Below are 27,036 nucleotides of genomic sequence, written 5' to 3' on the forward strand. Positions count from 1 at the left end.
TATATATTGAGAATCTGATACAAATAATATAACTAGTATACTGATACTTCCAAGACAGATAAAGGAGAAAGACATAGCACAGTAAGTAGGTTGTTCAGAGAGGCTTCCTAGAAAAACAGGGGAAGGGCACTTTGGGATTGTGATACATTATCTGTACTAATGATCCTACACTAGTGAAATCATGAAATCATGAATCTGTTAGAATAAGCAAATGTTTGAAATTATATCTTGTTCTAACCCCCCCCCCCCATTCATCCTTCTTCTAGTTAGTATAATAAGTTTATAAGTAATCACTATGAAATAGCAGCAGCAGGAAATAAGATTGCAAAGGGGAAACATACAAGTCACAGACTCCTAAAATTAAGGGAGCATAATGGTTACTTGCAAAATGTCTCATAAATTAACTAAAAGCTACATCCTGAGACTATGTGTTAGGTCAGGGGAAACCAGCCAGGCCTCACTTAGTGTAAGGGCACCTTGGTCCTGCTAACTGCTTATGGGTTTCAGATAAGTTTTAGACCTCCACAGTAAGAGAAGCAGAACCCCACACTTGGCTGACAACTTTGAAATGATGTGGATGTGTTAAATGAACTAATCCTAAGTTATACAAATAAATGTCTGTCTCCCAATAAAACCTTATTTAGAAAATGAGATTGTGAAATTCCTGGGTCATCACCCTTCTCCTCCTCCCCCCTCAGTATTATTCTATCTCCCAAGTGTCCATGCTTCCTGGGGACCCTCAACTTAAATCCACAATTATGTAAACAACTCTTCTCCTTAGTGTTCTCTTCCTCATGCTGCCTGCCTTCTTCCACTGACTGACCCTATTTGGGTGCCACCTGCCTCTCTGCCTCCTGCACTATTTGTGTCTGTACTCTCTGTACCTTATAAAGTGTAATTGAAGCATTATTTCCTGTTTTCTGCTATCTTGGTCTTGCCCAGTTATTATCCAAAGAGCTGTGGGCAGCATTCTTTTATTCTAATAAATTAATTGATGATTCATCATGTATTAGAATCTTTGACTAAACATGAAAAAGAAGAATTAGATATTTTAACTCGCGGAGTTATTTGCAAACTAGATGGGTAGAATAGCATATTTATCTTGTTTGTAAAGAGATAAATTTGTAATAATTCAAAAGATTTGAAAATATCATCAACAGTGGGTATATTCAAATGCAAAAGCAAAAAAATTTCACAAATATAATAAATCTCGAAAAGAACAACATTAAAACAAATGACAGGTATTACTTATAAAAACACTAATATACATAAAGAATTCCTTAAAATATCAGATCCTATTTGCTAGATCAGAAGTGATGAGCCATTTCCACATAAGGGGAAAAAATGCATACTTCTTGTGACAGAAGCAAGAACATGGAGAAACTTATGAACTGAAGCAGAGTGAGATAAATACAAACTTGGAGAACAATTTATGTACGACCACAGTAATAATTTGAAAGGAAACAACTCTGAAATACATCAAACTGACCAGAGCAGCAATTAGTGACTTCAAAAGATTAACAATGAAGTCCTTTATTTTTTTTTTTTTATTATAGCTTTTCATTTACAAGATATATGCATGGGTAATTTTTCAGCATTGACAATTGCAAAACCTGTTGTTCAAACTTTTGCCCTCCTTCCCCCAGCTGGCAGGTTGACCAATACATGTTAAATATGTTAAAGTATAAGTTAAATACAATAGATGTATACATGTCCATACAGTTATTTTGTTGTGCAAAAAGAATTGGACTTTGAAATAGTGTACAATTAGCCTGTGAAGGAAATAAAAAATGCAGGTGGACAAAAATAGAGGGATTGGGAATTCTCTGTAATGAAGTCCTTACTTTAAAACTTCATCAAGCATTGATGAATGTCCATTGCGCAAAACAGGTTTAGATTAAGAACCCTTGGATTAGAGATATTGAATGAGAATAAGGCTAGTGTGTTGCTTTGCCTTATTTTGCTTGCCAATACTTATTTCTTACAAGGAAATTAGTTTTTTCAGAGGAGGATAGGTTAGTGGGAAGGCTTAGATGTAAAAAAAAAAAATAGTTTACATAGAACATTTTTCAAAATAAAAGTGTAAGAGAGCATAGGAATTTTGTTACTATCTTGTTAAATTTGGCATATTAGTATTTTCCCATTATATGTAAAAATAATTTTTAACATTCTTTTTTTTTAAATGTTGAGTTCCAGATTTTCTTTCCTCTCTCACCTCCTCACTCCCTGAGACAGTAAGCACTTTAATATAAGTTATGCATTTTTAATCATGTAAAACATATTGCCGTATTAGTCTTGTTGTAAAAGAAGACAGACCCAAAGTGGGGAAAAACACGAAAAAAAATACAGAAAGTGAAAAATAGTACAGTTTGATCTGCATTCAGACTCCCCTCAATACTTTCTGTGGATGGAGATAACATTTTTCTTTTATTACTTTAAAAAAAAATTAATTTATGATCCAACCATTCTGGAGAGCAATTTGGAACTATGTCCAAAGGGCTACAAAAGTATGTATATCTTTTGATCCAGCAGTGTCTCTATTGGATCTGTATCCCAAAGTGATCATTAAAAAGGAAAAAGAACCTACATGTGCAAAAATGTTTGTAGAACTTGAAACAGAGCAGATGTTCATCAGTTGGGGAATAAATGAGTAAGTTATGGTATAGAAATGTAATATAATGATTTTTCTCTAAGAAATGATGAGCAGGATGATTTCATATAAGCCTGGAAAGACTTACATGAACTGATGCTAAGTGAAGTGAGTACATTGTACAAGATTAAGTGATGATTAACTGTGATGTTCTTGGCTCTTTTCAACTAGGAGGTGATCCAACATAATTCTAATAGAAATGTATTGGAAAATGCCATCTGCATGTAGAGTGAATGGATCAAAACATAATATTTTCACCTTTTTTTGTTGTTGTTGTTTTTTTGTTTTTTTTTTGCTTTTTTTTTTTTTTTCTTTCTCCTTCCCCTTTTGATCTTCTTTTTGTACAGCATGGCAAATATAGAAATATGTTTAGAAGAGATGAACATACTTAACCTATATCAGATTGCTTGTCTAGGGGAGGGAAAAGGAAGGGTGAAAAATTTGTTACACAAGGATTTGCAAAGTGAATGTTGAAAACAAAAAATGTATTTAAGTCTAAATTATTTTAAAATTTTTATTTTCAACTTTTTTTATAATATTTTGATTTCCATTTTTTTCTCCCTTCACTTCTCCACGAGACTACTATCAGTCTGATGTAGGTTATACTTGTACAATCATATTAAACATATCTGTACATTAGTCATTTTGTGAAAAAAGAATCAGAAGAAAAGGCAAAAAACATGAGAAAGAAAAGACAACAAAAAATTGAAAATAGTACGCTTTGATTATTTTATTGATGTAAAAAGAAAGTCTTCAGAGTTGATCATCTGTACTGTGTTGTTACAAGAATCTTCTCCTTTTGCACACTTCACTCATACTCAATTCATGTAAGGTGGATAGTTGTTGGAATCCTTACAAAGTGCTAAGTCATTAGAGTTGATAGAGACAATAATTATCTAATTTAGCATGGTTCAGTATGATTGATCTGATCCTACAAGGAGATGTTATGGGCCAGAAGAAGCAAGGTACTAAATGGAACTGAGAAACAATGTTTGTGTTCACACCTTTACTCATTAGAGTTCACACTTTGGGAGATTTCAGGGTTTAGTATGAGATATCTGAATTCACACCTCCCTTAATCCCTGCCTCCAGAAGGAGGAGTCAACCTTTGGGAGATCATATATAAAGAGGCTCTTAGCTTTGGGTTAAAGAGTTACTTCAGAACATTGCCAGGGGTTGGAGAGGAGCATTCTGGGAGGAAGCCACAAGCCCTCTCTCAGAGGCAAGAGAGATTCATTCCATTTTTTATCTGGCTGGCTAGAGACTGAAGGACAAACTTTTGGATTTGGAGACATTCAGAGGGAGCTCTTAGAACCAAGCAGAGAGATAGGACACCAAAAAAACTAACTGGGGTATTTTGGAGGAAGCACTAAAAGATCTGAACTTTTAGCCCCTGGCTGCATTTGGGTGATTTTTACTCTTAACTGAAACGAAGGCTGTCTCCAGAAAACCTCCCCAAGAAACCTGCTCTCCCAGAGAGAACCATTATTATATTAAAGAAGAACACCACAGATAGTATTTTTCATCATGAAGTTTTTGAATCATTGTATTGCTGAGAATAGCCAAATCATTCACAATTAATCATTATGTAGAATTGCAAATGCATTCCATTGGACTCTTGCTTCTGTTCACTTCCTTTTGTATCAGTTCATATTCGTCCTTCTAAATTTTTCTAAAATCAGCCTGCTCATAATTCCTTTATAATCATGCATGAAGGCTTGTTCAGGCATTCCCCAATTAATGGGCATCCTCAATTTCCAATTCTTTGCCACTTCAAAAAAGAGCTGCTAGAAATACTTTTGTACGAATGGGTCCTTTTCCCTTTTTTTTTTTTTACTCTTTTTGGGGTACAGACCTAGTAGTGGTATTGCTAGATCAAAGAGTATGCACAGTTTTATAACCCTTTGGACATATCTCAAAATTGCTTGCCAGAATGATTGGATCAGTTCACAACTCTACCAGCAGTACTTTAGCATCTCGGATTTCCATATCCCCTCCAACATTTATTGTATTCTTTTCTGTCATATTAGTTGTGAATTGAGTACCTCAAAGTTGTTTTAGTTTACATTTCTTTAGTCAGTAGTGACTATAAATAGCTTTGATTTCTTTGTCTGAAAACTTCCTGTGTTCTTTGACCATTTATCAATTAGGGAATGATTTGTAATGTTATAAATTTGACTCAGTTCTCTGTATAATTGAGAAATGAGTCCTTTCTCAGGAAATACTTGATATAAAAATTATTTGCCAGCTTTCTGCTTTCCTTTTAATCTTGGTTGCATTGACTTTGTTTGTGTACAAACCTTTTAAATCTAGTGATGGTGTCTATTTCTTATTTGGTTTCAAATTCTTCTGTTCTCCATAGATCTGATAGGAAAACTATTCCTTGCTTTCCTAATTTACTTATATCACCCTTTATCCTTTATCTGTTTTGGTGATTTATATTAAGATTATATAACAGAAATTTACAATTTTTTTAGGTTATTGTTCTTTGTTAATTGAATTATTTGTGTTTTAAATTATATTCAATAAAAGAAAACTTTTAAAAGAATGATTTTATTAATGTTTAAAGTATTTTGAAACGAGGTTATTTAAAGATAAGTTACAGTCATTAAACTTATTGGCAGGACAATAGAGAAATACTTATGTTTTGTAACAAAATAAATTGATATAATCTTTCTGGAGAATAGTATATTTATGTGAGTGTGAGTGTTTGTGTGTATGTGTGTATGTGTGTATGTATCTGTTTCCATGTGATAAAAAATTACATATACCCTTTCAGCTACTAACTCTACTTAGAGGATTATATCCCAAGGAGAGGAAAATAAAGTTGTATATGAAGAATGTTCATAGTAGTATTATCTTCTCTCCCCTTCCCCCCCCCCAAAAAAAAAAAAAAAAAAAAAAAACACTCCAGATTTAAAAACAGTAGGGAAAAAACTAAGGAAACTCTGTTGTAAAAACCTAAGGAGATACATTATAACTATGAAAAATAAGTTATGTAAGTTATGATAATACATGGAAATGCTTATATATTTGTGGAGGTTGGAAACAGCATAAGGATAATTATAATTGTGTATACATACTATGTATTCATTAACAAGATTGGAAGAGAGTTTGGAGTAATGTCAGTTTATAATATAATTATGTTCTTTTGACTATATCAAGTTGCTTTAAGTTTTCAATTTTTTATTATATATAATGTATACTCGCTTTAACTTGTTACATACTAATGTATTCTTCAACTAAGTTATAATCTTCCTGAAGACAAGAATCAAGACATTAATTCCATGCCTTGCATTACTTAGCACAGATTATTATATAAAATAGATGCATTGGATCTTTCATTTCCTCAGTTATGGGGAAGTCCCAGGTGGGGAAATTGTCTCTACCTGTGTAGATAAGGCAGGATAGATGAATGACGTAACAGCTAGAGTGCTAGGCCTAAAGTCAGAAAGCCTTATCATTCTGAGTTTAAATCTGGTCTCAGACACTTATTAGTTATGTAACTAACCCTGCCTCAGTTTCTTCATCTGCAACATGAACTGAAGAAGAAAATGGCAGGAAACTACTGTAATGTCTTTGCCAAGAAAACCCCAGTTGGGGGTCACAAAGTCAGTAGGTTGAGATATTCTTTTCAACTTAATAGTCTAGAGAATTGTTTAGAATCCTGAAAGATTAAGTGCCCAAAACCATGCAGGCAAAATTTAAAATCAGGTCTTGCTTTAAAATCATTTTCTTACTGTACCATATTGCTTCTCACTACAGAAAGATTTTCATAACCATTTATTGAATTGCAATTGATCTAGACTGTAGATTTCTTACCCTACATTCCTAGATGACTATTAAAACATGTAATGTTTGGAAATAGCACTAGACTTTTTGATTGAGGTTTAATTCTACCACTTACTAATTGCTTATGACTTTAGGCAAGGCTTAATATCTGGGACCTTCAATTTGCTTTCATTGAAGGTAACTTGTCCTCACAAGTTTTTGAAGCTCTGGTAAGATCAGGTAAAATAAAATGTGTAAAAGCATTATATTACTGTCTAATGGTATGCAAACATAAACTGTTATACAGTCTTTTGAACTGACTTCTGAACTCAAAAACTATGTACAGAAAACATTTATGGACAGGTCTTGGGGTGTTTAGGACTTTATTGATTCACCAGCAGCCTATGATGATATAGATACAGACCTTTAACTAAGATTGGGATAGTAGTCATGAGATACAGATCTCTTCTTGGAAGGGACCTTATTAGCTAACTAGTCCAACTCCCAATACAGATGAAAAAACTGAAATGACCTAAGGATTTTTGGCAATGTGACTCATTTCAGACTTAAACAGTGAAGATTTTCATGAATCAAATAATCATGCTTCTTTGGGGTTAACATAATGACTTTTCCTAAGTGTAAAGGAGAGTATAAAAAAACAAGACACAAAGCCAAAGTACAGTGATTAGTAATTTAATAGCTAGCATTTATAGAATACTTGAAGGTTCTCAAAGCACTTTTCAAATAGTATCTCATTTTATTCACACACCACTTCTGAGATATATGTGCTATTGTTGTTTCCATCTTAACAATAAAGAAACTGAGACAGATGTTAAACGACTTGACCAGTTTCACACCGTATGTTTCAGAGGCAGCAGGATTTGAACTCAGGTCTTGTGCTATTTAATGCTCTATCAATTGAATCACATAGCTATGGAAAAAATTAATAAAATAATTAGCTTGTTTGGAAAATAGACTATAAAGTTTACCTCATTTTTTCTGTATGAAGTTTTTATTGCTTAGTGAAATTGTTCTCCAAAGAAGAGTGGAGAATTTCTTTTTGATAGCAGAACACAATGGCAGATAATTAGAAAACATTAGCTCAGTGTGCTTTTGGCATGTAAAGCTAGACATTGATGTACCATTATTTTCACTCATAAAATACTTGTGCTTAAATCAAAATGAATTAATGTACAAGGCAACAAGAGAATAAACTCTTCAACTTTTTATGCTGAGCAACCCAGGGGCAGGTCCCTGTGGAGTTTTTTATATCATGGAGAAATTTTTTTCTTTCCTATACAAGTGCTTTGCAAACTGCAAAATGCTATATATACATATCAATTGTATCAATCTTCAAAATAAGAAAACTTATGTAAAAAGGGGAAGGCATTAATTCATAAAAATAATGATCTTATTGACATGGCACCCACAGTGCGCTGAAGAAATGTGTTAAATTAGTGTGTTGTTTTGCATCTATAATCTTTATCTATAATAATGGCTTCTATTGTGTATCTCAGCTGTTAGGAGTTAAACTTTAGGTATCTCAGGGGTTAAACTTTAGGTATCTCATTTATTTTTATGTTCTTTCTGCCACAAACAAGTCACTTGTACTTGTTCTTCTGCTTGCTGTCCTCAAATTATAGGCAACTCATGCTCCCTTGCTCTTGATGTCAGTAATTCACAATAAGACATTTGCCCTTCTGAATCATTTTTATGAAGAATATTAAGCCATAATCTTTTATTGGTGCTTAATTAACCTACTTACCCAGAAGGTACGTTAATCTCTTCTTTAAGGAATCTTAAGGAAAATCTCATTATGGAAAGTCACTTTTCCCATTATTTTACAAAAGGAGAATTTAGGTCTAATATGGATGTCATAATCCAGAAGCTAGGTTTAGAACACAAATTGAAAACACTCAAAGATCATTGTGAAGTACTTTATAGTAACTGTATTAGGTACTTGTAAGTGCCATGTGAGAGGTGAGAGATAAACAAAACTTAACTATCTTATTCAAGGTTATAACTGATAAGAAGCAACTTTTTACTCAACAAAAGATATGTCTTCTCCAAGGAACATTTAGAGCAGATAAAAATATATTGCATGTACCTGGATTTGTGTATTCTAAGTTGTTGGGTTATAGAGAACTGACAGAGTGGGGAGGGTTTTTGCAGGCACAGATAACCCTTTGGGCTATGTTTTAAGATATTATCATAAGAACAAGTAATTTCTGATTGTTTTTTGGTTTGAAATTTTCTTGTGGTTTATTATTCACTCCATTTATTTTTTTCTTCCAGTACTGTTTATCAGGACACCCAACTCTACCATGCAATGTGCTCAAATTCAAGTCTACTACCATCATGTTAGATTGTGGCCTGGATATGACTTCGACACTAAATTTTCTTCCCCTACCATTGGTTCAGAGGTATGTTCTGATAGATCTGATAAGCATGCAGGAGAATGGTTTGCTAAAAAATTTTAGCTGGAATATAGATTTTATGGACTCCACAGGTTTTAGCAATTTTGTTCTCTTTGTTCTCTTCTCTTTATCAAAATAACTTTCAAACATAAGAATTTTCAAGGACTTGAATTCATGGAGTTTGACTTTTAGGACCTTAACATCTTTGCAAGGTTTGCATAACAGTTTTTCTTTTCTTTTTTTTTTTTATTATAGCTTTTTATTGATAGAACATATGCATAGGTAATTTTTCAACATTGACCCTTGCAAACACTTCTGTTCCAATTTTTCCTTTCCTTCCCTACACCTCCTCTCCTAGATAACAGGCAATCTCATACACGTTAAACATTTTAAAGTATTATCTTAAATACAATATATGTGTACATATGTATACAGTTCTCTTGTTGCAGAAGAAAAATCGGATTTAGAAAGGTAAAAATAACCTGGGAAGAAAAACAAAAATGCAAGCAGTTCACACTCCTTTCCTGGTATTATTTCACTGGGTGTAATTAGTTCTGTTCATCACTGATCAATTGGAACTAAATTGGATCCTCTCATTACTGAAGATAGCAACTTCCATCAGAATTAATCCTCATATAGTATTGTTGTTGAAGTGTATAATGATCTCCTGGTTCTGTTCATTTCACTTAGCATCAGTTCATGTAAGTCTCTCCAACCCTCTCTGTATTCATTCTGCTGGTCATTTCTTAGAGAATAATATTTCACAACATTCATATACCACAATTTACCCAACCATTCTCCAATTGATAGGCATCCATTCAATTTCCAGCTTCTAGCCACTATGAAAAGAGCTTCCACAAACATTTTTGCACAAGTGGGTCCCTTTCCCTTTTTTAATTTCTCTTTGAAATATAAGCCCACTTGTAACACTGCTGGATCAAAGGGTATGCACAGTTTGATAACTTTTTGAGCATAGTTCCAAATCGCTCTCCAGAATGGTTGGATCTGTTCACAACTCCATGAACAATGCATCACTGTCCCAGTTTTCCCGTGCCCCCTCCAATATTCGTCATTATCTTTTCCTGTCATGTTAGCAAATCTGACAGGTGTGTAGTGGTATCTCACAGTTGTCTTAATTTGCATTTCTCTGATCAATAATGATTTGGAACACCCTTTCATATGAGTAGAAATAGTTTCAATTTCATCATCTGAAAATTGTCTGTTCATATCCTTTCACCATTTATCAATTGGAGAATGGCTTGATTTCTTATAGAGTCAGTTCTCTGTATATTTTGGAATTGAGGCCTTTGTCAAAACCTTTAGTTGTAAAAATGTTTTCCCAGTTTATTGCTTCCCTTCTAATCTTGTCTGCATTAGTTTTATTTGTACAAAAGCTTTTTAATTTGATATAATCAAAATTTTCTATTTTGTGATCAATAATGATCTCTAGTCCTTCTTTGATCACAAATTCCTTCCTCCTTCACAAGTCTGAAAGGTAAACTATCTTATGTTCTTGTCATTTATATAATCTCGTTCTTTATGGCTAAATCATGAACCTATTTTCTATTTTAATCTTATCTTGGTGTACTTGGTGAGTCCATGCCTAGTTTCTGCCATACTAATTTTCACTTTTCCCAGCAGTTTTGTCAAATAGTGAGTTCTTATCCCTAAAGTTGGGATCTTTGAGTTTGTCAAACACTAGATTGCTATAGTTATTGACTGTTTTGTCCTGTGAGCCTAACCTATTCCACTGATCAACTAGTCTATTTCTTAGCCAATAGCAAATGGTTTTGGTGACTGCTGCTTTGTAACATAGTTTTAGATCTGGTACAGCTAAAGCCACCATCATTTGGTGTTTTGTTTTGTTTTGTTTTGTTTTGTTTTAGTTCCCTTGAAATTCTTGACCTTTTGTTCTTCCAGATGAATTTTGTTGTTATTTTTAATAGTCATTAAAATAGTTTCTTGGTAGTCTGAATGGTATAGCACTAAATAAATAGATTAGTTTAGGTAACATTGTCATCTTGTTATATTCGCTCAGCTTCTTCAAGTGCACTTAATCTTTTTCTAATTGTTTAGATCTGACTTTATTTGTATGGAAAATGTATACATCATATATATATCATCTACAAAGAGTGATAATTTGGTTTCCTCATTACTTATTCTAATTCTTTTAATCTCTTTCTCAGCTCTTATTGCCGAAACTAGCATTTCTAATACCATAATAAATAGTAATGGAGATAGTGCGCAACCTTGTTTCACTCCTGCTCTTATTGGGAATGGTTCCATTTTATCCCCATTAGCTATGATGCTTACTGACGATTTTAAATCGATGCTACTGACTATTTTAAGAAAGAGTCCGTTTATTCCTATATTCTCAAATGTTTTTAGTAGGAATGGTTGTTGCATTTTATCAAATGCTTTTTCTGCATCTATTGAGATGATCATATGGTTTTTGTTAATTTGATTATTGATATAGTCAATTATGCTAATAGTTTTCCTGATATTGAAACAACCTGCCTTCCTGGTATAAATCCTTCTTGGTCATGGTGTATTATCCTGGGAATGATTTTCTGTAATCTTTTTGCTAATATTTTATTTAAGATTTTTGCATCAATATTCATTAGGGAGATTGGTCTATGATTTTCTTTCTCTGTTTTCAAGCACTTGGTTTAGGTATCGGTACTATGTCTATGTCATAAAAGGAATTTGGTAGGACTCCTTCAATTCCTATTTTTACAAATAATTTATATAGCATTGGAATTAATTGTTCTTTAAATGTTTGGTAGAATTCACATGTAAATTCATCTGGTCCTGGGGATTTTTTCTTAAGGAGTTTATTATTAGCTTGTTCTATTTCTTTTTCTAAAATGGGGCTGTTTAACCAATTTACTTCTTCCTGAGCAAGCTATATTTTTGAAGTTATTCTTCCATTTCATTTGTTATCGAATTTATTGGCATAAAGTTGGGCAAAGTAACTCCTAATTATTGCTCTACTATCATTTTCAAGTTCTCCCTTTTCATTTTTAAGACTAGCAATTTGATTTTTCTCTTAACTTTTTCTAATCCAATTTACCAAGGGTTTATCTGTATTTTTTTTAATAGAACCAGCTCTTAGTTTTATTTATTAATTCAATAGTTTTTTTACTTTAAATTTTATTAATCTCTCCTTTTATTTTTAGAATTTCAAGTTTAGTGTTTGACTGGGGATTTTTAATTAGCTCTTTTTCTAGCTTTTTTAGTTGCAGGCCTAATTCATTGATTTTCTCTTTCTCTATTTTATGCAAGTAGGCCTCTAGAGATATAAAATTTCCCCTTATTACTGCCTTGGCTTCATCCCACACATTTTGGCATGACGACTCATTATTGTCATTCTCTTGGTTGAAATTATTGATTGTGTCTATGATTTGCTGTTTCACGCAATCATTCTTTAGGATGAGATTATTTAGTTTCCAATTATTTTTTGGTCTATTTTCCCCTGGCTTTTTATTGAATGTAATTTTTACTGCATCGTGATCTGAAAAGGATGCATTTACTATTTCTGCCTTTCTGCATTTGAATTTGAGGTCTTTATGTCCTAATGTATGGTCAGTTTTTATATAGGTTCCATGAACTGCCGAAAAGAAAGTGTACTCCTTTCTGTCTCCATTTAATTTTCTCCAAAGATCTATCATACCATACTTTTCTAATAGTCTATTTATCTTTTTAACTTCTTTCTTATTTATTTTGTGGTTTGATTTATCTAATTCTGAGAGTGCAAAGTTGAGATCTCCAACTATTATAGTTTTGCTTTCTTAAGATTACTTTTTCAATCTTTATAAAGTTTTTATGAGAGTAATCTATATTCGTATTGAAAGCATTCTTGGTAAAGGAATGAGAAGAAAATGGAACTTTCACCAGTTATATTTTGTGCCACTACATTTCCCTCAGTCTTCTATTTAATAGACATAATATAGAGTGGAAAACCAAATGATTATTCTTCTGTATTTGGTTCTATCCAAACTACATCTGGAACACTGTGTTTGGTTCTCTTGCATTTTAGAAATGGCTGTGAAAAACCAGATCACTTAAAAAACAAAGGTATATTTGGCACAGAAAGTGACAAAGATTTGGGTGGGGCATCACAGCTATTTTTCTAGTATTCTAAGGACTTGTGGTGTGGAAGAGGAATTAAACTTGTTCAGTTAATCTCCAGAGATCATACTTGGGAACACTGAAAAGAAACCACAGGAACACAGAATTAGAATTATAGAAGAATCACCAGAGGAAATTTTAATCCCTGTTGAGGAAGTTAATTGATCCTAAAAGTGAATTTTCGAGCTCAACATTAGTTATCCTTTTATCATTTTTCATAAAAATGTGAGGAAAAATTTCCTAACAATTACAGCTGTCCCACCAAGATAAGAAGGGAAACACAAGCATGATAAATGTGGAAATATGTTTAGAAAAATTCCACATATTTAATTTATATTTTATTACGTACTGGGCAGGGAGGAAAGAAGAAGGGAGAAAATTTTGGAACACAAGGTTTTGCAAATGTTGAATGTTGAAAGCTATCTTTGATGTATAAGAATACAAATTATTCCTCAATTGATAAATAGTCAAAGGATATGAACAGAAAATTTTCAGATGAAAAAAAATTAAATCCACTTACAGTCATATGAAAAAAATGTTCTGAAGCACTATTAATTAGGGAAATAAAAATTAAGACACTCCGAGGTGCTACCTTACATCTTTCAGATTGGCTAAGAAAACTGGAAAAGATAATGATAAATATTGGAGGTGAAAAAATTGCAACAATAATACATTGTTAGTGAAATTATGAACTGATCCAACCATTCTGGAGGCAATTTGGAACTATGCCCAAAGGGCTATAAATCCAGCTTTAAACCAGCAGTCTCACTACTGGGTCTGTATCCCAAAGAGATCATAAAAAAGGGAGAAGGATCCACTTGTGCAAAAAATGTTTGTATCAGCTCTTTTTGTAGTGGCAAGGAGCTGGGGAATGGTTGATTTAAGTTAAGGTATATGAGTATAATGGAATATTATTATTCTATAAGAAATAATGAGCAGACTGATTTCAGAAAAGCCTGAAAGAGCTACATGAATTGATTTTGAATTCTTCTCAGCAATGCAATGATTCAAATTAATTTCAATAGACTTGGAATTGAAAATCACATCCAATTACATCCAGGGAGAGAACTATGGAGCCTGAATGTAGATTGAAGCATCTTATTTTCATCTTTTGTTGTTGTTGGGTGGGTAGGTGGGTTTTTCCCATTTTGGTCTGATTTTTCTTGTACAACATGATAAATATGGAAATTTTTTTTAAATGATAGCACATATTTAACCTATATCAGATTGCTTGCTATCTTGGGGAAGGGAGAGATACAGGAGGAAGAGAGAAAAATTTGGAACACAAAAGTTTTACAAAATGAATGTTGAAAGCTATCTTTATATGTATTTTAAAAATAAAATATCCCCTCCCCCCCCAAAAAATAGAGCTTCTCCAAAGTATAATAGACTGTCTTGGTAGAGATTACAAATTTTATTATTGAACTCTTTAGACAGAGACTGAAAAATGTTGTAGATGTTTGTGGATTTTGTGGAAGGGATGTCTGTTCAGATTTAAACAACTTCTTGAGATCTTATTTGAAGCAATCTCTTCCACAATGATTGTCTACCATGCTGTTTTTCTTGCATAGTCTTTTAAAAATTCATCTTTTTATTATAGTTTTTTATATACAAAACATATGCATGTGTAATTTTTCAACATTGACCCTTGCAAAAACTTATGTTTCAACTTTTTGTCTCCTTCCCTCCATCCCCTCCCCTAGATGGCAGGTAGTCCCATACATATTAAATATGTTAAAACATATGTTAAATTTTCTTATATAGTCTTGACCTTGTAAATCCAGAATCATGAAAATGTGAGGTTTGAAGTATGTTTCTTTACTCCAATAGTGTGGAAATATTTATGCTAATCCATCCATATTATTATATTACTCTGTGTTTTTGTTGCCAAGGGCATATGGTTATCAATCTTCTGACTCTTCAAAAAATCCTTCTTATGTCTAATATATATCCTTATATTGTATTAAATAAATTCAAGGGAAATGACTTTCCCAATCTGTAAGATGAAATGGCAGAAATAGAACTTGAAACTCAGCCTTCCAGACTTTCTCCTAATTCATTGCTGATAATGAGGACAGTAGAAATCCAGTAGGAATACCTGCATACAAAGCATGAGCACCTTTAAAGATTAGCTTTTAAGTCACTACATAAAAAGATAGCAATTACATTTTTTATTATTTAAAAGAAAATTTTTTTCTTATTCTAACCTAAATAAAGGATTCTGAGAATATGTTGAGAAAGTTGGAGGAAAGGGCACTTTAGTAGCACACAGTAGTGACTTTACAGAAGCAGAAGTGGTAAAATCTTTCCAAATCTCTCTTTCTGGGAGGTAAGGGAGGAGTATTTTGCAGAATGGAAACAAGGAGTTATGGAATATAGAATAAATTGAAGGAAAGAAGGATTGAAGGTAATAAATGTTAAATTAGTTTATGCTTAAACCAGGATGCTGCCAGCCCTTGGGCCTAAGATAGTTGAACTTTCTATATTTTGGGATTCCCGAAATAGCTGTAAGGAAGATAGGCAATAGTTGAGCTAATGCCTCAACAGGAATCCCTTCCAGGAATCCTTCTTGATAGATTTCTATTTAGAAAGCTAGATAGCACAGTGGATTAGGGGGCTTAGACTTGGTTTCAAGGACTGAGTTTAAATCTTACCTCACTTAATGCTTTGTGACCCTAGACAGATCATTTGACCTCTCTGTGCCTCAGTTTCTTGATCTGTAAAATGAAGATTACTAATAGCACCTACCTAACATAGTTGTGAAGACCAAATTAGAGATCATATAAAAAATACTTTGCAAAATTTAAACTGTAACAAATAAATGCCATGTTGTTCATGCACAGAAGCCTTACTTAGAGCCTTCTTGATCTTGTTTTATAGACAATCCCAACAAAGATGATTATTTGATTTTTCACATACACACACCTCTTCTCCCATTAAAACCAGCAGATAGTGAGAAATGGGGAAGATTATTAAAGAAACACAATAGCAACAGCTCTGCATACCTCTACAGCTCCTGAATGCTCTGCCCTATTGTAGAGCTGTCCAATAATTGGTATTAATAATGATGACCCTTACAATTACCAAGAAAGCATAGAGATAGCATCGTTTAAATCTAGTTGAAAAATAGCTTAGCATAGTGGATAAAGGAGTGGCCTAGAGATAGGATGTCAGGTTTTAAACCCTTCATGTGATACATACTAACTTTGTGACTCTAATTGTAGGCAAGTCAGTTGAGTCTAAATGCCCCCAGACAACTTTCCAAGACTGAATGTTCTGCAAGTTGTGGTCATCCTCATCAGTAAAGAGAATATCTACACTGAAAGTTCCTTTCACAAATAAAATCCCAGAGGCAGATCTTTTAGAATTTTATTATAAAAGGAAAGTTATTTTCTAATAAATATCAGAAAGATTTCTACTCAAAATCATTAAATGAAAAGTTTGAGTGCTTAATGATGTAAATATCAGTTACTGAAAATACACTCAGGTAGATTATCTCATTTCCCTTTTGATTATGCAAGTGAAAGATATGTTACTTGATTCTCAGGTATTAAGTTTTCTGAAAGCCAGACCAAATGTATACATTTCTACAAATGTTTAATAACTAGCAGAGTAGAGCTAGTTTCATGCTTTGCTCTCCAAACATCAAAGTAACCATCACAGTTTCTATTTTAGCAGTATGACCACATTAGTAAGGAAATTAAGATTGTCACACCCAACAAAACTATTAAAAGACATTTAAGTAATGAATTATTCATGTGAATAAACACTTTCAGATGAAAATACTACATATCAGAAATAAGAGATGTACCATGCCCCTTCAAGATAGCTTTGCTTATTCACTGAAGTTAATCATATAAACCTTGTTTGTTTTAAAGAATTGATCCCATTATTCTTATTTAAATACATATGTGGACTACAGAGTTAAAATGTCATCCTCTTTTTGATGTTGTTCGCTTGCATTTTTTCTTACTCATTTTCTTTCTTTTTGATCTGATTTTTCTTGTGCAACAAGAGAGTTGTATAAATATGTTTATACATATTGGATTTAACATATATTTTAACATGTATAATATATATTAGATTGCTTGCCATTTAGGTGAGGGGATGGGGGAAAGGAAAATCTGAAACAAAAGGCTGTGCAAGGATCAATGTTGAAAAATCCGTGCATATGTTTTGAACATAAAAAGCTTAAATAAAATAAAATACATGTGAACTCAACTTTGCCTTCACTAGCTTATCACAGTCCTGACTATCAAATGTTTTAGAATTCCATTTCCAAAAAAAAAAAATTAAGGCAAGTAGATAAAATTATGATGCAAAATAATAACAAAGCAGCTGTCAGATTTTTTTCTCCATGTGTTGAAGTTTGGAGAGCTGACATGTTCCATTGGCATATCTGCAACATGAAGCAAATCAAGAATGGACTTTCCTCTCTCTCCCCACCTCCATGGGAATCTTTGAAGAGATAGAAACAAAAATCTCACAGGAAGAGAAGCAGTGGAAAGAGGACCAGCTCTTGAGACAGAGAAACTTGAGTACAAATCCTGCATCTGCCATCTGTAATGTCTTTGTAACCTTAGCAAGTCACTAATCTCTCACAATTTTCCTCAACTTATATTTTATATATAAAATAAATGAAGAATGAACTAGATATATATTGTAAGGTCCTTTCCAGCCATGAAGCTCATGGATAGATTGTGATTTGAATCACCGGTGGGGTCTATCCATATCCATATTCATGATATCAAAGAACCATTGAAATATTAAATATTAAAGGGTACAGAAAATTTCCACATTGGCTAAAGAATTCTTCATCAGATACCATTTACACCAACTCCATTTCTTCCAAACCGTTTTCCTCAAATAGTTACATTCTCACTATTTTTCTCAAACCCAAGATAAGCATGCAGAATAAAAAAGCAAGAAGCTCTTAACTTTACTCTATCTAGAAGAGCAATATACTTGCTCACCTTATTTATGTGACTGTTCACACTATTTCGTAACAATCACCACTTAGAATGTCACAACCCACCAAAAAGAATGTCAAAGAGAATTATACTACTATTTGGTTTCTGGCTACAGAGTCCTTTTTGTCGTACATCTGTAACTCCTCTTTATGTTTTCAAATCTGAAGCCTTAATTTTTTTCAGAGCTAAAGTCCTATTTGTTATCAATTTCTTATGCCTGATCTGTTCTTTCCCTGTGTCCTTAATCTTTGTTTACCTCTTATCAATACATTGCCTTTCTTTTTAAAAACCTCTTCTCTGTCCCTTCTGAGCATTAATTATATCTTCTGTCTTATACTTCTAAGCATTTATTTCACAGAGATGTGTACGTCTAAACATTTATTTCATAGATAGACTAGTCCAAACTAGGACTTTGGTTTTTATGAAGAAAAAGTTAATTTTTGGAAAAAGCTAGTTAGACTTTATTTTATCACACTGTAACATTGTGGATAGGTAATACTAATAATCCACACTTTTCTATTTCCTAAGCTTTTTCTTAATAAAAACCAAAGTCCTAGTTTGGAAATGCCTCCAGTGATATAGATTGGCTTTATTCATCTTTTACCCTAGAAGAGTTGCTTGGGGCATAGTCAGCATTTGAAGTTATGACTTAAACCTAAGTTGTCCTGTCTGTAAGGCCAGCTTTCTGTCCACATGTTGGCTTTTAGTATAATAATTACTATCCCTATTTTACTGACGTGTCCTAAGTATGAGGAGACTTAAATTTCCTGCATGTCAGAATTAGGTTTAGACACAAATTTCCTGATAACAAATCCATAGTTATTCTACCATATCACTCCAAAAACAACTCTCATTTTATAAGATAGGTAAATTCAGGCCACTAAGAATAAGAGAATTAATCCAATAGAAAGTTTTAACTTGGAAATGTAGATTGGAATAAAATGCAGGACTTTTTACTCTGAAGATTCTGTCTGCTAGACTGTTGTCTTGGTTTCATCTCTTTACTTTGTTATTTTCAATGGCATGCTATTCATTCCCTAATCTAGTTAAAAACTCTATGGCTGCTGTTTGATTTTTTTACTTCCCATTACTGCAAAATTCTTATAATTGTCACTGAAAAGTTTCTTTTCACCATTTTAGATAGAGTTACCAGTAATTACAGAGTGTTTTAAACTTTATTGAGAAAATGCAGTTAGAAAAATAATCCACTGTGTTTATGCTGTACTTAAGTCAGTTTAATCTTTTGTTTTTGTTTTTCAGTCCGAGGCTGTCTAATCTTCCTGGCTGGGCTTTAAAGGATGGAAATACTTTCTTGGACAAGGTAATGGTGACTTAAGAGAATGTTATTTGCGTATAGAAAGCTGCTTGACCAGAATGGAATAAGTTGCATTTATTATAGCAGCTAGGTAGCTTTGCTGACCCTTGTCCCATACAGTCTTGACATGAAACACACTAAGATCAGTGCTGAAGGTTTCATTCTTTGGTGATCTTGTAAAAATACGTAAGTGAGTGAAAGGTAGGGATTGGGAGGAGCTGACCTGAATTTGAATTCAACTCTGTTGTTCATAGTCTGTGTGGTATTCAAGCCATTCACTTCTCTCATTCTTGATTTTCTCATCTGTAAAAGTTAGAGGGGTAGAATAAAGATCCAAAAGTAGATAATGAAGCATTGTCTTTCATTACAGCAGAGTGCAAAAATATCAGATGCAGACATTCTAGCAAAGGAGTTAAATTTTCTTTGTCACATAGACAAGATTAATCTAGAGAAGAAATGACTACCAAAGTAAAATTAAAAATTGTCAATAAAAGAAGTTTTTAAACTAACATAAAATAATCAATTCTATTCTAATCTATTCTCTTCATGAGGAGAATTGACTTAGATGATTAGAAGCCTTGTTACCTCTGAATTCTGTGATCCTAAATCACTTACACTCTCTGTATATCAGTTTCCTTCTATAGAAATAGAGATGATGATAAACACACTGCTTGCCTTCTAGGATGATTGTGATGAAAGCTCTGTGTAAACTTTAAAATACTCTATAAAAATCATCTATTACTGCCATATCCTAGCACTCCATATTCAGCATTAGAAGTCCCTGGCCCCACATTAAGCACCCATAGCACCAGCACACAGTAATCACTTGATAAATGCTTGTGGACTGCTGCTTTGTTTTACAGATAAAGGGCAAAGGCAGGAAAAGTTCAAATGATTTTGACTCGTGTTGACAGAAATAACAGATAATAGATTCCAAATTCATATCCACTTCTTCTGATTCCAAGTTGAATATACTTTTTATTGCACAGTACAAGAGATTTTAGAAAGAAAACTGGAAATTTTAAAGCAATTAATATGAGCTACTTTTTAAAAGGGCTATATTATTATCAATACAACTCATGTGTCTAACTTCTTTATTCAAATATTGTGCTATCAGCTCTACCTAGAAATCAAGCCATCTCTTTTTTCAAGTAAAGCTGTTTAAAAAAAAAAAAAGTACAAAAATGTTTGTAGCAGCCCTTTTTGTAGTAGCAATGAGTTAAGTGGATGTCCATCAGTTGGGCAATGGCTGAATAACTTATGATACATAAATGTAATAGAATGTTATTACTCTGTAAGAAATGATGAACAGGCTGATTTCAGAAAAGCCTGAAAAGATTTATGTTAACTGATGCTAAGTGAGCTAAATCAGGTGCTCCAAGACAATTCCAAGACTTAAGATGGAAAGTGCCATTCATATTCAGAGAGAGAACTGCAGACAGAATGTGAATCAAAACATAGTATTTTTACCTTTTTTGTTATTTGTTATAAGTTTGATTAAGTTTTTTTTCTTGTGTTTTTTCCCACTTTGATTAGATTTTTCTTGTGCAGCATGACAAATATGGAAATATGTTTGGAAGAATTGCACGTAGTTAACTTATTTGAATTGCTTGCTGTCTTGGGGAAGGGGTAGAAAGGGAGAAAAATTTAGAACACACTTTTGCAAAGATGAATGTTGAAAACTATTTTTGCATTTATTTGGAAAAATAAAATACTACTTAAAAATAAATAAGGTGACAATTTTCAAGATAACATAGCAGAAGAATTTCAGTCTAGCCTTCGTCAGCAGCTCCACTAACTTTAAAAGACTTAACTAAAGAAAAATATGTTTTTATGTTTTGAAAGATATGACTCAAATATTAGCAGAGTTATTTTTAAAACTCCCTCAAAACACTAAATCAAAAGTAGCATTAGCTTCCACATAGGAAACAGATGACAATAACAATGAAAGTTTCTTAAAATAGTGGAGGTTTTTTAATATGACATCTTTCTACTAAGTTGGTCAGTTTTCAGTAATTTGTCTAGCTGTATGCCCAGAAGCACAACAGAGTAGAAGGTATTTTAACTACAGAATGAACAATAAGAAAAAAAAAAAAAAGAAGAGAATTCTAGAATTCTGAATTTTAGGTCATCTTCTTTTATAAATACCTTGTTGTTGGGCCATAACTAAATTTCTTGAACTGAATTTTTAGATTTATTATTGATACCATTCATTTAAAAAAAATTTTTTTTGAGTTCCCATTTCTCTCCCTTTTTAGCCATTAGAAAGGCATGAAATAAAATTTCAATTATACATGTGAACTCATGCAAAATATTTTCATAATAGCCGTGTTGCACCTCTCCCCTCAAAAAAAAAATCATAAGAAAAATAAGAAAGTGAAAAAATTATATATCAATTTGCACTCAAGAGTTCATCTGCACTCTCTCTGGAGGCATATAAATGTTTTTCATTATAAGTCCTGGGAATTGTCTTGGATTGTTGTATTGATAAGAGTTTCACAACTGATCATTGTTACAATATTGTTTTAATTGTTAAAAGATCTCCTGGTTCTGCCCACTTCACTCTGCATTATTTCACTGGTTTTTCTGAAACTGTTCTTTCATCAATTCTTATAGCACAGCAGTATTCCATCACAATCATATACCACTTGTTTAGCCATTCCCTAACTGCTGTTGTCTCCTCAATTTATAATTCTTTGCCCCCTCAAGAAAAGCTGATATAAATATTTTTAAACATATAACAATTTTCTTTTTTCTTTTATCTCTTTGAGATACAGACTTAGTAGTGATATTGTTGGGTCAAAGAGTATACACAATTGTGTAGCCCGTTGGTCATAGATTCAAACTGTTGAACTGGATTTTTCCAGAAACTATAAAATTTTGTTATTGGTGAGATCTCTAGAAATAAACCCTTCAGATGGTTTAGTACTATGTTTGTTTTACAAATGAGAGACCCAAAGTTCAAGAAAAAGTAAAAGGGAAAAAAAAGTTAGAATCATCCAAAAGTAAAATGCTCTGGCTTTAAAGGTACTATGTGGTACGGCAAATAAGTTTTGGGGTTCTCTTCAAATGACTATTCTTGGGAAATCCTCAGTTTCCCATTACACAGTACTGAGTCCCCTTCACTTGATGTCTTAATAAACTCATTGTTAATTGATTAAAGACTGAATAATCATTTGTTGGGAATTTTAATAGAAAAGATTCTTGGTCATGTTCGGATTATATCTATGGCCTTCGAAGTCCTTCTAGCTTTGAAGTTCCCTGGCTCTGTGAAATGGTTTACTCAGAGATATAAAATATCAACAGAGGAAAAATTAGGTTTTTTCTATATCATGCTAAGATGGAGTTTCTTTGTCCCAGAGAGTTTCTTTTCATCTTAACCAGTTGGAAAATAAGAATAAGGAGCTTGATTTTTTTTGATAGTCAGTTGGAGTTAAGTGATATAGCTAGTAAGTGTCTGAGGATGGATTTGAACACAAGTACTTCTGACTCCAATGCCAGGGCTCTCTATCCATTGTAACCACTTTGCTGACCTTTGGCTATTCTTAAAATACTGTAATTTATCAAAATTTGATTATAGAATCATGGATTTAGACCTTAAAGGTTGTCGAATCCAATCCCCTCATTTTACGAATGCCTAACATATCATTATGCTGTTTCTAAACAAAAGCTTTCTTTAAACTATTAGTTTTATTATTTAAATCTAAATTATTATTTCAGATTCCAGTTTATTAATTGTTTACTTTGGAGATGAGTGAAGATCTTTTTACTAGCTAACTGAAATAGAAACAAGAAAGAAAATAAACTTGTAATTTAGTGGAAAATATTCAAGAATGAAGGAAAGGATATGGAATAAATAACCAAGAAAATACCTGAGCCAGCTAAAGGGTCCTAATAAATCACTTAGCTTTAAAGAACACAGGAAAACACTGATCAGTCATAAATTTCTTAGTTTGGTTTTGAGGAGGTTGATCTGGTCCTCATCCTACTTGACCTCACTGATGTGTTTGACACAGATGATTGTTGCCTCCTTCTGGATATTCTCTTTTTTCTGGATTTTCATTATACTGTTCTTGTATGGTTCCCCCCCCCCCCAACTTTCTGGCTCATCCTTCCCGATTTTGTCTGCTGAATCATTTGTGTATTGTTTCATATGTTTAATGTGTTCATGTGTGTTTAATGTGTACTACTCTGCCATAGAAACTTATTTTTTTTTCTTTTTCTTTTTTGATTATCTCATCCTGCTTGGGTTCAGTTATCACCAACTTTTATTATCATTAGTTCAGTCAGTTGTAGAGTTCAGTTTCCTTTTAGTGATCTTTTTATTTCTATTAAATTAACAGATAGGGAAAAAATGTTTTTGCTTTGGAAATTATCCCTCAGTCAGCGTCTTTGTAAAATCAGACCATCAGCTCATCAGATCTGACATCAAAATTTGTTTTAAAAAAGAATGAGGAAGAGACAAGAAGAAAGAAGGAATAATAATGAGGGGTGTGTGGGATCACTTAAATCTAACTTAAAAATGACTTCTCAGGGATCTCTCAAAGTAAAGAATAGAAGCTTTATTCAGGCACCTCATGAGGACCAGACATCCAATAAACTGGGGCCTCCAGTAAAAAGGAGGTCACCCTTTCAGAAGTCGGGATAAATTATATAGTTACAAGCCATAAAAAATCATGACAACCACCTCCTTCCCCTTATCCAGTCAATTCTCATTATCTCGATTAATGTCTGGAAGTAACATGGACTTATTAAATTTTTACCTGAATTTTTATAATGGTCAGTTTCACAAGTTTTACAGTTGTTTTACTTTATCCAATATGAGCACCCTATCTCCCAAATTTCTTAAGTAAATTGAATCCTTAGTTAATGATTTTATGAGAAATCATATAGTCCCCTCACAAAGAGGAGATTTGTTTAGAGGTAAGTAATCCATTAAACTAGGATAACCAAGGAGACTTCGTTTAGAGATTACCCAGTTTCCCAATCCTTTAGAATGTCTCCAGTTCATTAATTAGTTAGCTTAAGTAAAGGTTCAGAAAGTCAAATATTTCTACTAGAAGAGCAAAACCTTTTGTTCTCCTTCCCAGAGTCCTAATGATTAACCAATCTGAGATGTCCTCAGTTTCTTTTCACACTCAAGGGAGAAAAAAAAGATAGAACATACAGTTGACATAACTTATTAATTCATGGATTACTTAAGCAAGTATTTGGAAAAATAAAATGGAAAATGGACAGTAGGTATTTCATTGGCACTGTTGAATGTTCCTCAGTCAGTAACCACCTAATTTAACTTGTCAGATGGAGAGAAATAGCTGTAAAAGACAACACCACGTTGGCTATAAACTCATAAATAAAATATGAGTTTTTAAACTCTGCTATATGTACATAGCCAATTGTCCAGGACTGCTTGCTTCACACCCCAAACATTGCAGGAGTTTCTAGAAGAAATTAGTAATTATTCAAAGCTTGGTGTAGTGATTGGTCTCCCACAAAAGAAAAGGCCCAGCCTTCCAATCTTGACATTTTACCAATGTGGCTATTTGGATTGAGACATAGAACACTGCTGCCTCAAAAGAACTAAAACCAAGCGTTGCACAAAGGTCAGTGGAGAAGTGCATGGTGGATGTAAGCAGGCTGCAACATATAAACAGTTAGGTACTCCCAACAAAAGCTAAGAGTAAAGGATATCATTCGATAATTGTGTGATAGGAAAAGAAGGTGGTCTACTCATATGGCAAGAGTAAGAGATGACAGATGGTACCTTCAAGGTTTTATTAAAAAATCAGAAAAGACAGCCAGCAATAACAAATCCTTATTGACTTGTTAACATCAGGTTGAACCCTTTTGTAATTTATGGAGAGCTATGGACAGGAGGTTAACTATATTACTGAAGAGTATTCTTAAATTGATGAACTATCTGAATACTGAATCTATTTCAGTATCTTCTTTGAATACATATATTTATATAAATATCCCTTTGTATAAATATAAAGACTAGTAGAAAGAAGAAAATAGTGAGGAAAAAAAAGGACAATACTTGGTCAAAAGGTATGAACAGTTTATTTTTATTTGCATAATTCCCATTTGATATATGAACAATTAGGCCAATTTACAATTCCAGCAGTGCCATTGGTGTACCTTTATTGCCACAGGCATTCAATTATTGACTGGTCTTGTTTTTTGTCATTTTTGCTAGCTTGCAGCTGATGAGGTAAAACTTCATGATTTTTATTAATGATTTGGGGCATGTTTACATATGATCATTTATACTTTGTTGTTTTTTTCTTGAAAACTTTGATCTTTTGACCCTTTATCTCCTCTACTAAGAATTGACTCTTGGTCTTAGATGTTTGTCTCAATTCTGTCAAATGTGGATATAACTGATATTTGATAAAAAAAGATTTCCTGTTTGACTTTTGTCTTCTCTTCTGTCGTCTTTGGTTTTCTTGATGCAAAAGCTTTTAACTTTTGTATAATAAAAATTGCTTTCTTTTTGATTAAGTTTCCTTCTTGCCATTATTATATGAGATATCTAGTTCTTTGGTACTCTTGACTTTTTAAGAATGCAATCTTTTCTATTCAGATTATTAAGGCTTGTATGACTTTTTTATTTTGCTTCGGGTTCTTACCTATTTAGCCTGTTCTATGAATAATTTTGATGACTGATAATTTACAATTTTATTTACTTTGCTATTGCTGTGCCACTTTCCTTCTTGTTTTATTTTTTAATTTTTTTCTTGATATCCCAGAAGTCATTTCTTTTAGTAACTGAGTGTAATGGGAAACTGAGAATTTCCCAGGAATAGTCATTTGATAACTCTGAAGAGAACCCCAAAACCTAAACCTCACACTTGATAATTCCAGACCCAATTCAAGGGTCTGTTAATCATTAAGGCTCTGGGAAAGAGAACAAAAGACCTGTTCCTCTAGTAGAAATATCTGATCTCCTGGATCTTTACTTAACTTCTTAGAAGACGTTAACTAATTAGTGAACTGGAGACATTCTAAGAATCTGTAAACTGGGTAATTTCTATTTGTTGAGGAAACCTGAGGTAAACCAAGTTTCCATGGTTATCCTAGTTTAATGGATTACTTATCTCTGAACAAATCTCTTTGTGAGGGGATTATATGGTTTCTTATAAAATCATTAAGGTAGATTGAGATTTAGTTTATCTGGGAAAATGAAATAAGGTAAACAGTTGTAAGCAGTTGCAAAACTGATCATCATAAAATTCAGGTCAAAATTTAACAAATTCATGTTATTTCTAAGCATTATTTTTGTGGTCATGACTATATAACTAATTTCAATCTGTATGGGAATTAACCTCTCTAGACTGGTTTGAAGTCCAGTTTGGAGAAGTTCACTTCTTGCAAGATCTAAAAATAAATACTTTTATTTTTCATTTGTGATATCTCTGAGTATTTGTATATTGGTTTGGCATACCACATATAACTAAGTGTAATTCTCCACCATGTGACAGATTCACCCAGAAGAGATATGTTTTCTAGCAAATCTCTTAATCCAAAGGAGTATCAACTCCTTATGGGCCATCTTTGTTCTATTCTTTCTAATCCAAAGGCTATTTTCCTCTGCTGTGAAACAGAAGCAAAAAAAAAAAAAAAAAAAAAAGAATTGAGCAGCTCTGATCTTTTTCTGTTGTCCCCCCTTGACTCTTTGAGGCCCTAAGGAAATGTTCCTTCCCTTTCTTTGTTGTTGTTCTGTCTTTCAACCCTTTGGACTCTTTGACACCATTCTGTACATGGGATTTTCTTGATGGA

At 32.9% G+C, this 27,036-nt stretch overlaps 1 protein-coding gene across 4 annotated transcripts in view; it reads left to right on the top strand.

The window, feature by feature from the left end:
* INTS9 (integrator complex subunit 9) overlaps positions 1 to 27,036 on the top strand; it is a 128,173-nt gene that overhangs the window by 15,259 nt on the left and 85,878 nt on the right. For all 4 annotated transcript variants that reach the window (XM_051975739.1, XM_051975737.1, XM_051975738.1 and 1 more), the window contains exons 3-4: positions 8,717 to 8,844; positions 19,200 to 19,260. In XM_051975739.1, the coding sequence (XP_051831699.1) occupies positions 8,717 to 8,844; positions 19,200 to 19,260 (189 nt within the window). The remainder of the gene's footprint in view (positions 1 to 8,716; positions 8,845 to 19,199; positions 19,261 to 27,036) is intronic.

Source organism: Antechinus flavipes, chromosome 2 (assembly GCF_016432865.1).
Source record: "Antechinus flavipes isolate AdamAnt ecotype Samford, QLD, Australia chromosome 2, AdamAnt_v2, whole genome shotgun sequence".
Lineage (NCBI taxonomy): Eukaryota > Metazoa > Chordata > Mammalia > Dasyuromorphia > Dasyuridae > Antechinus > Antechinus flavipes.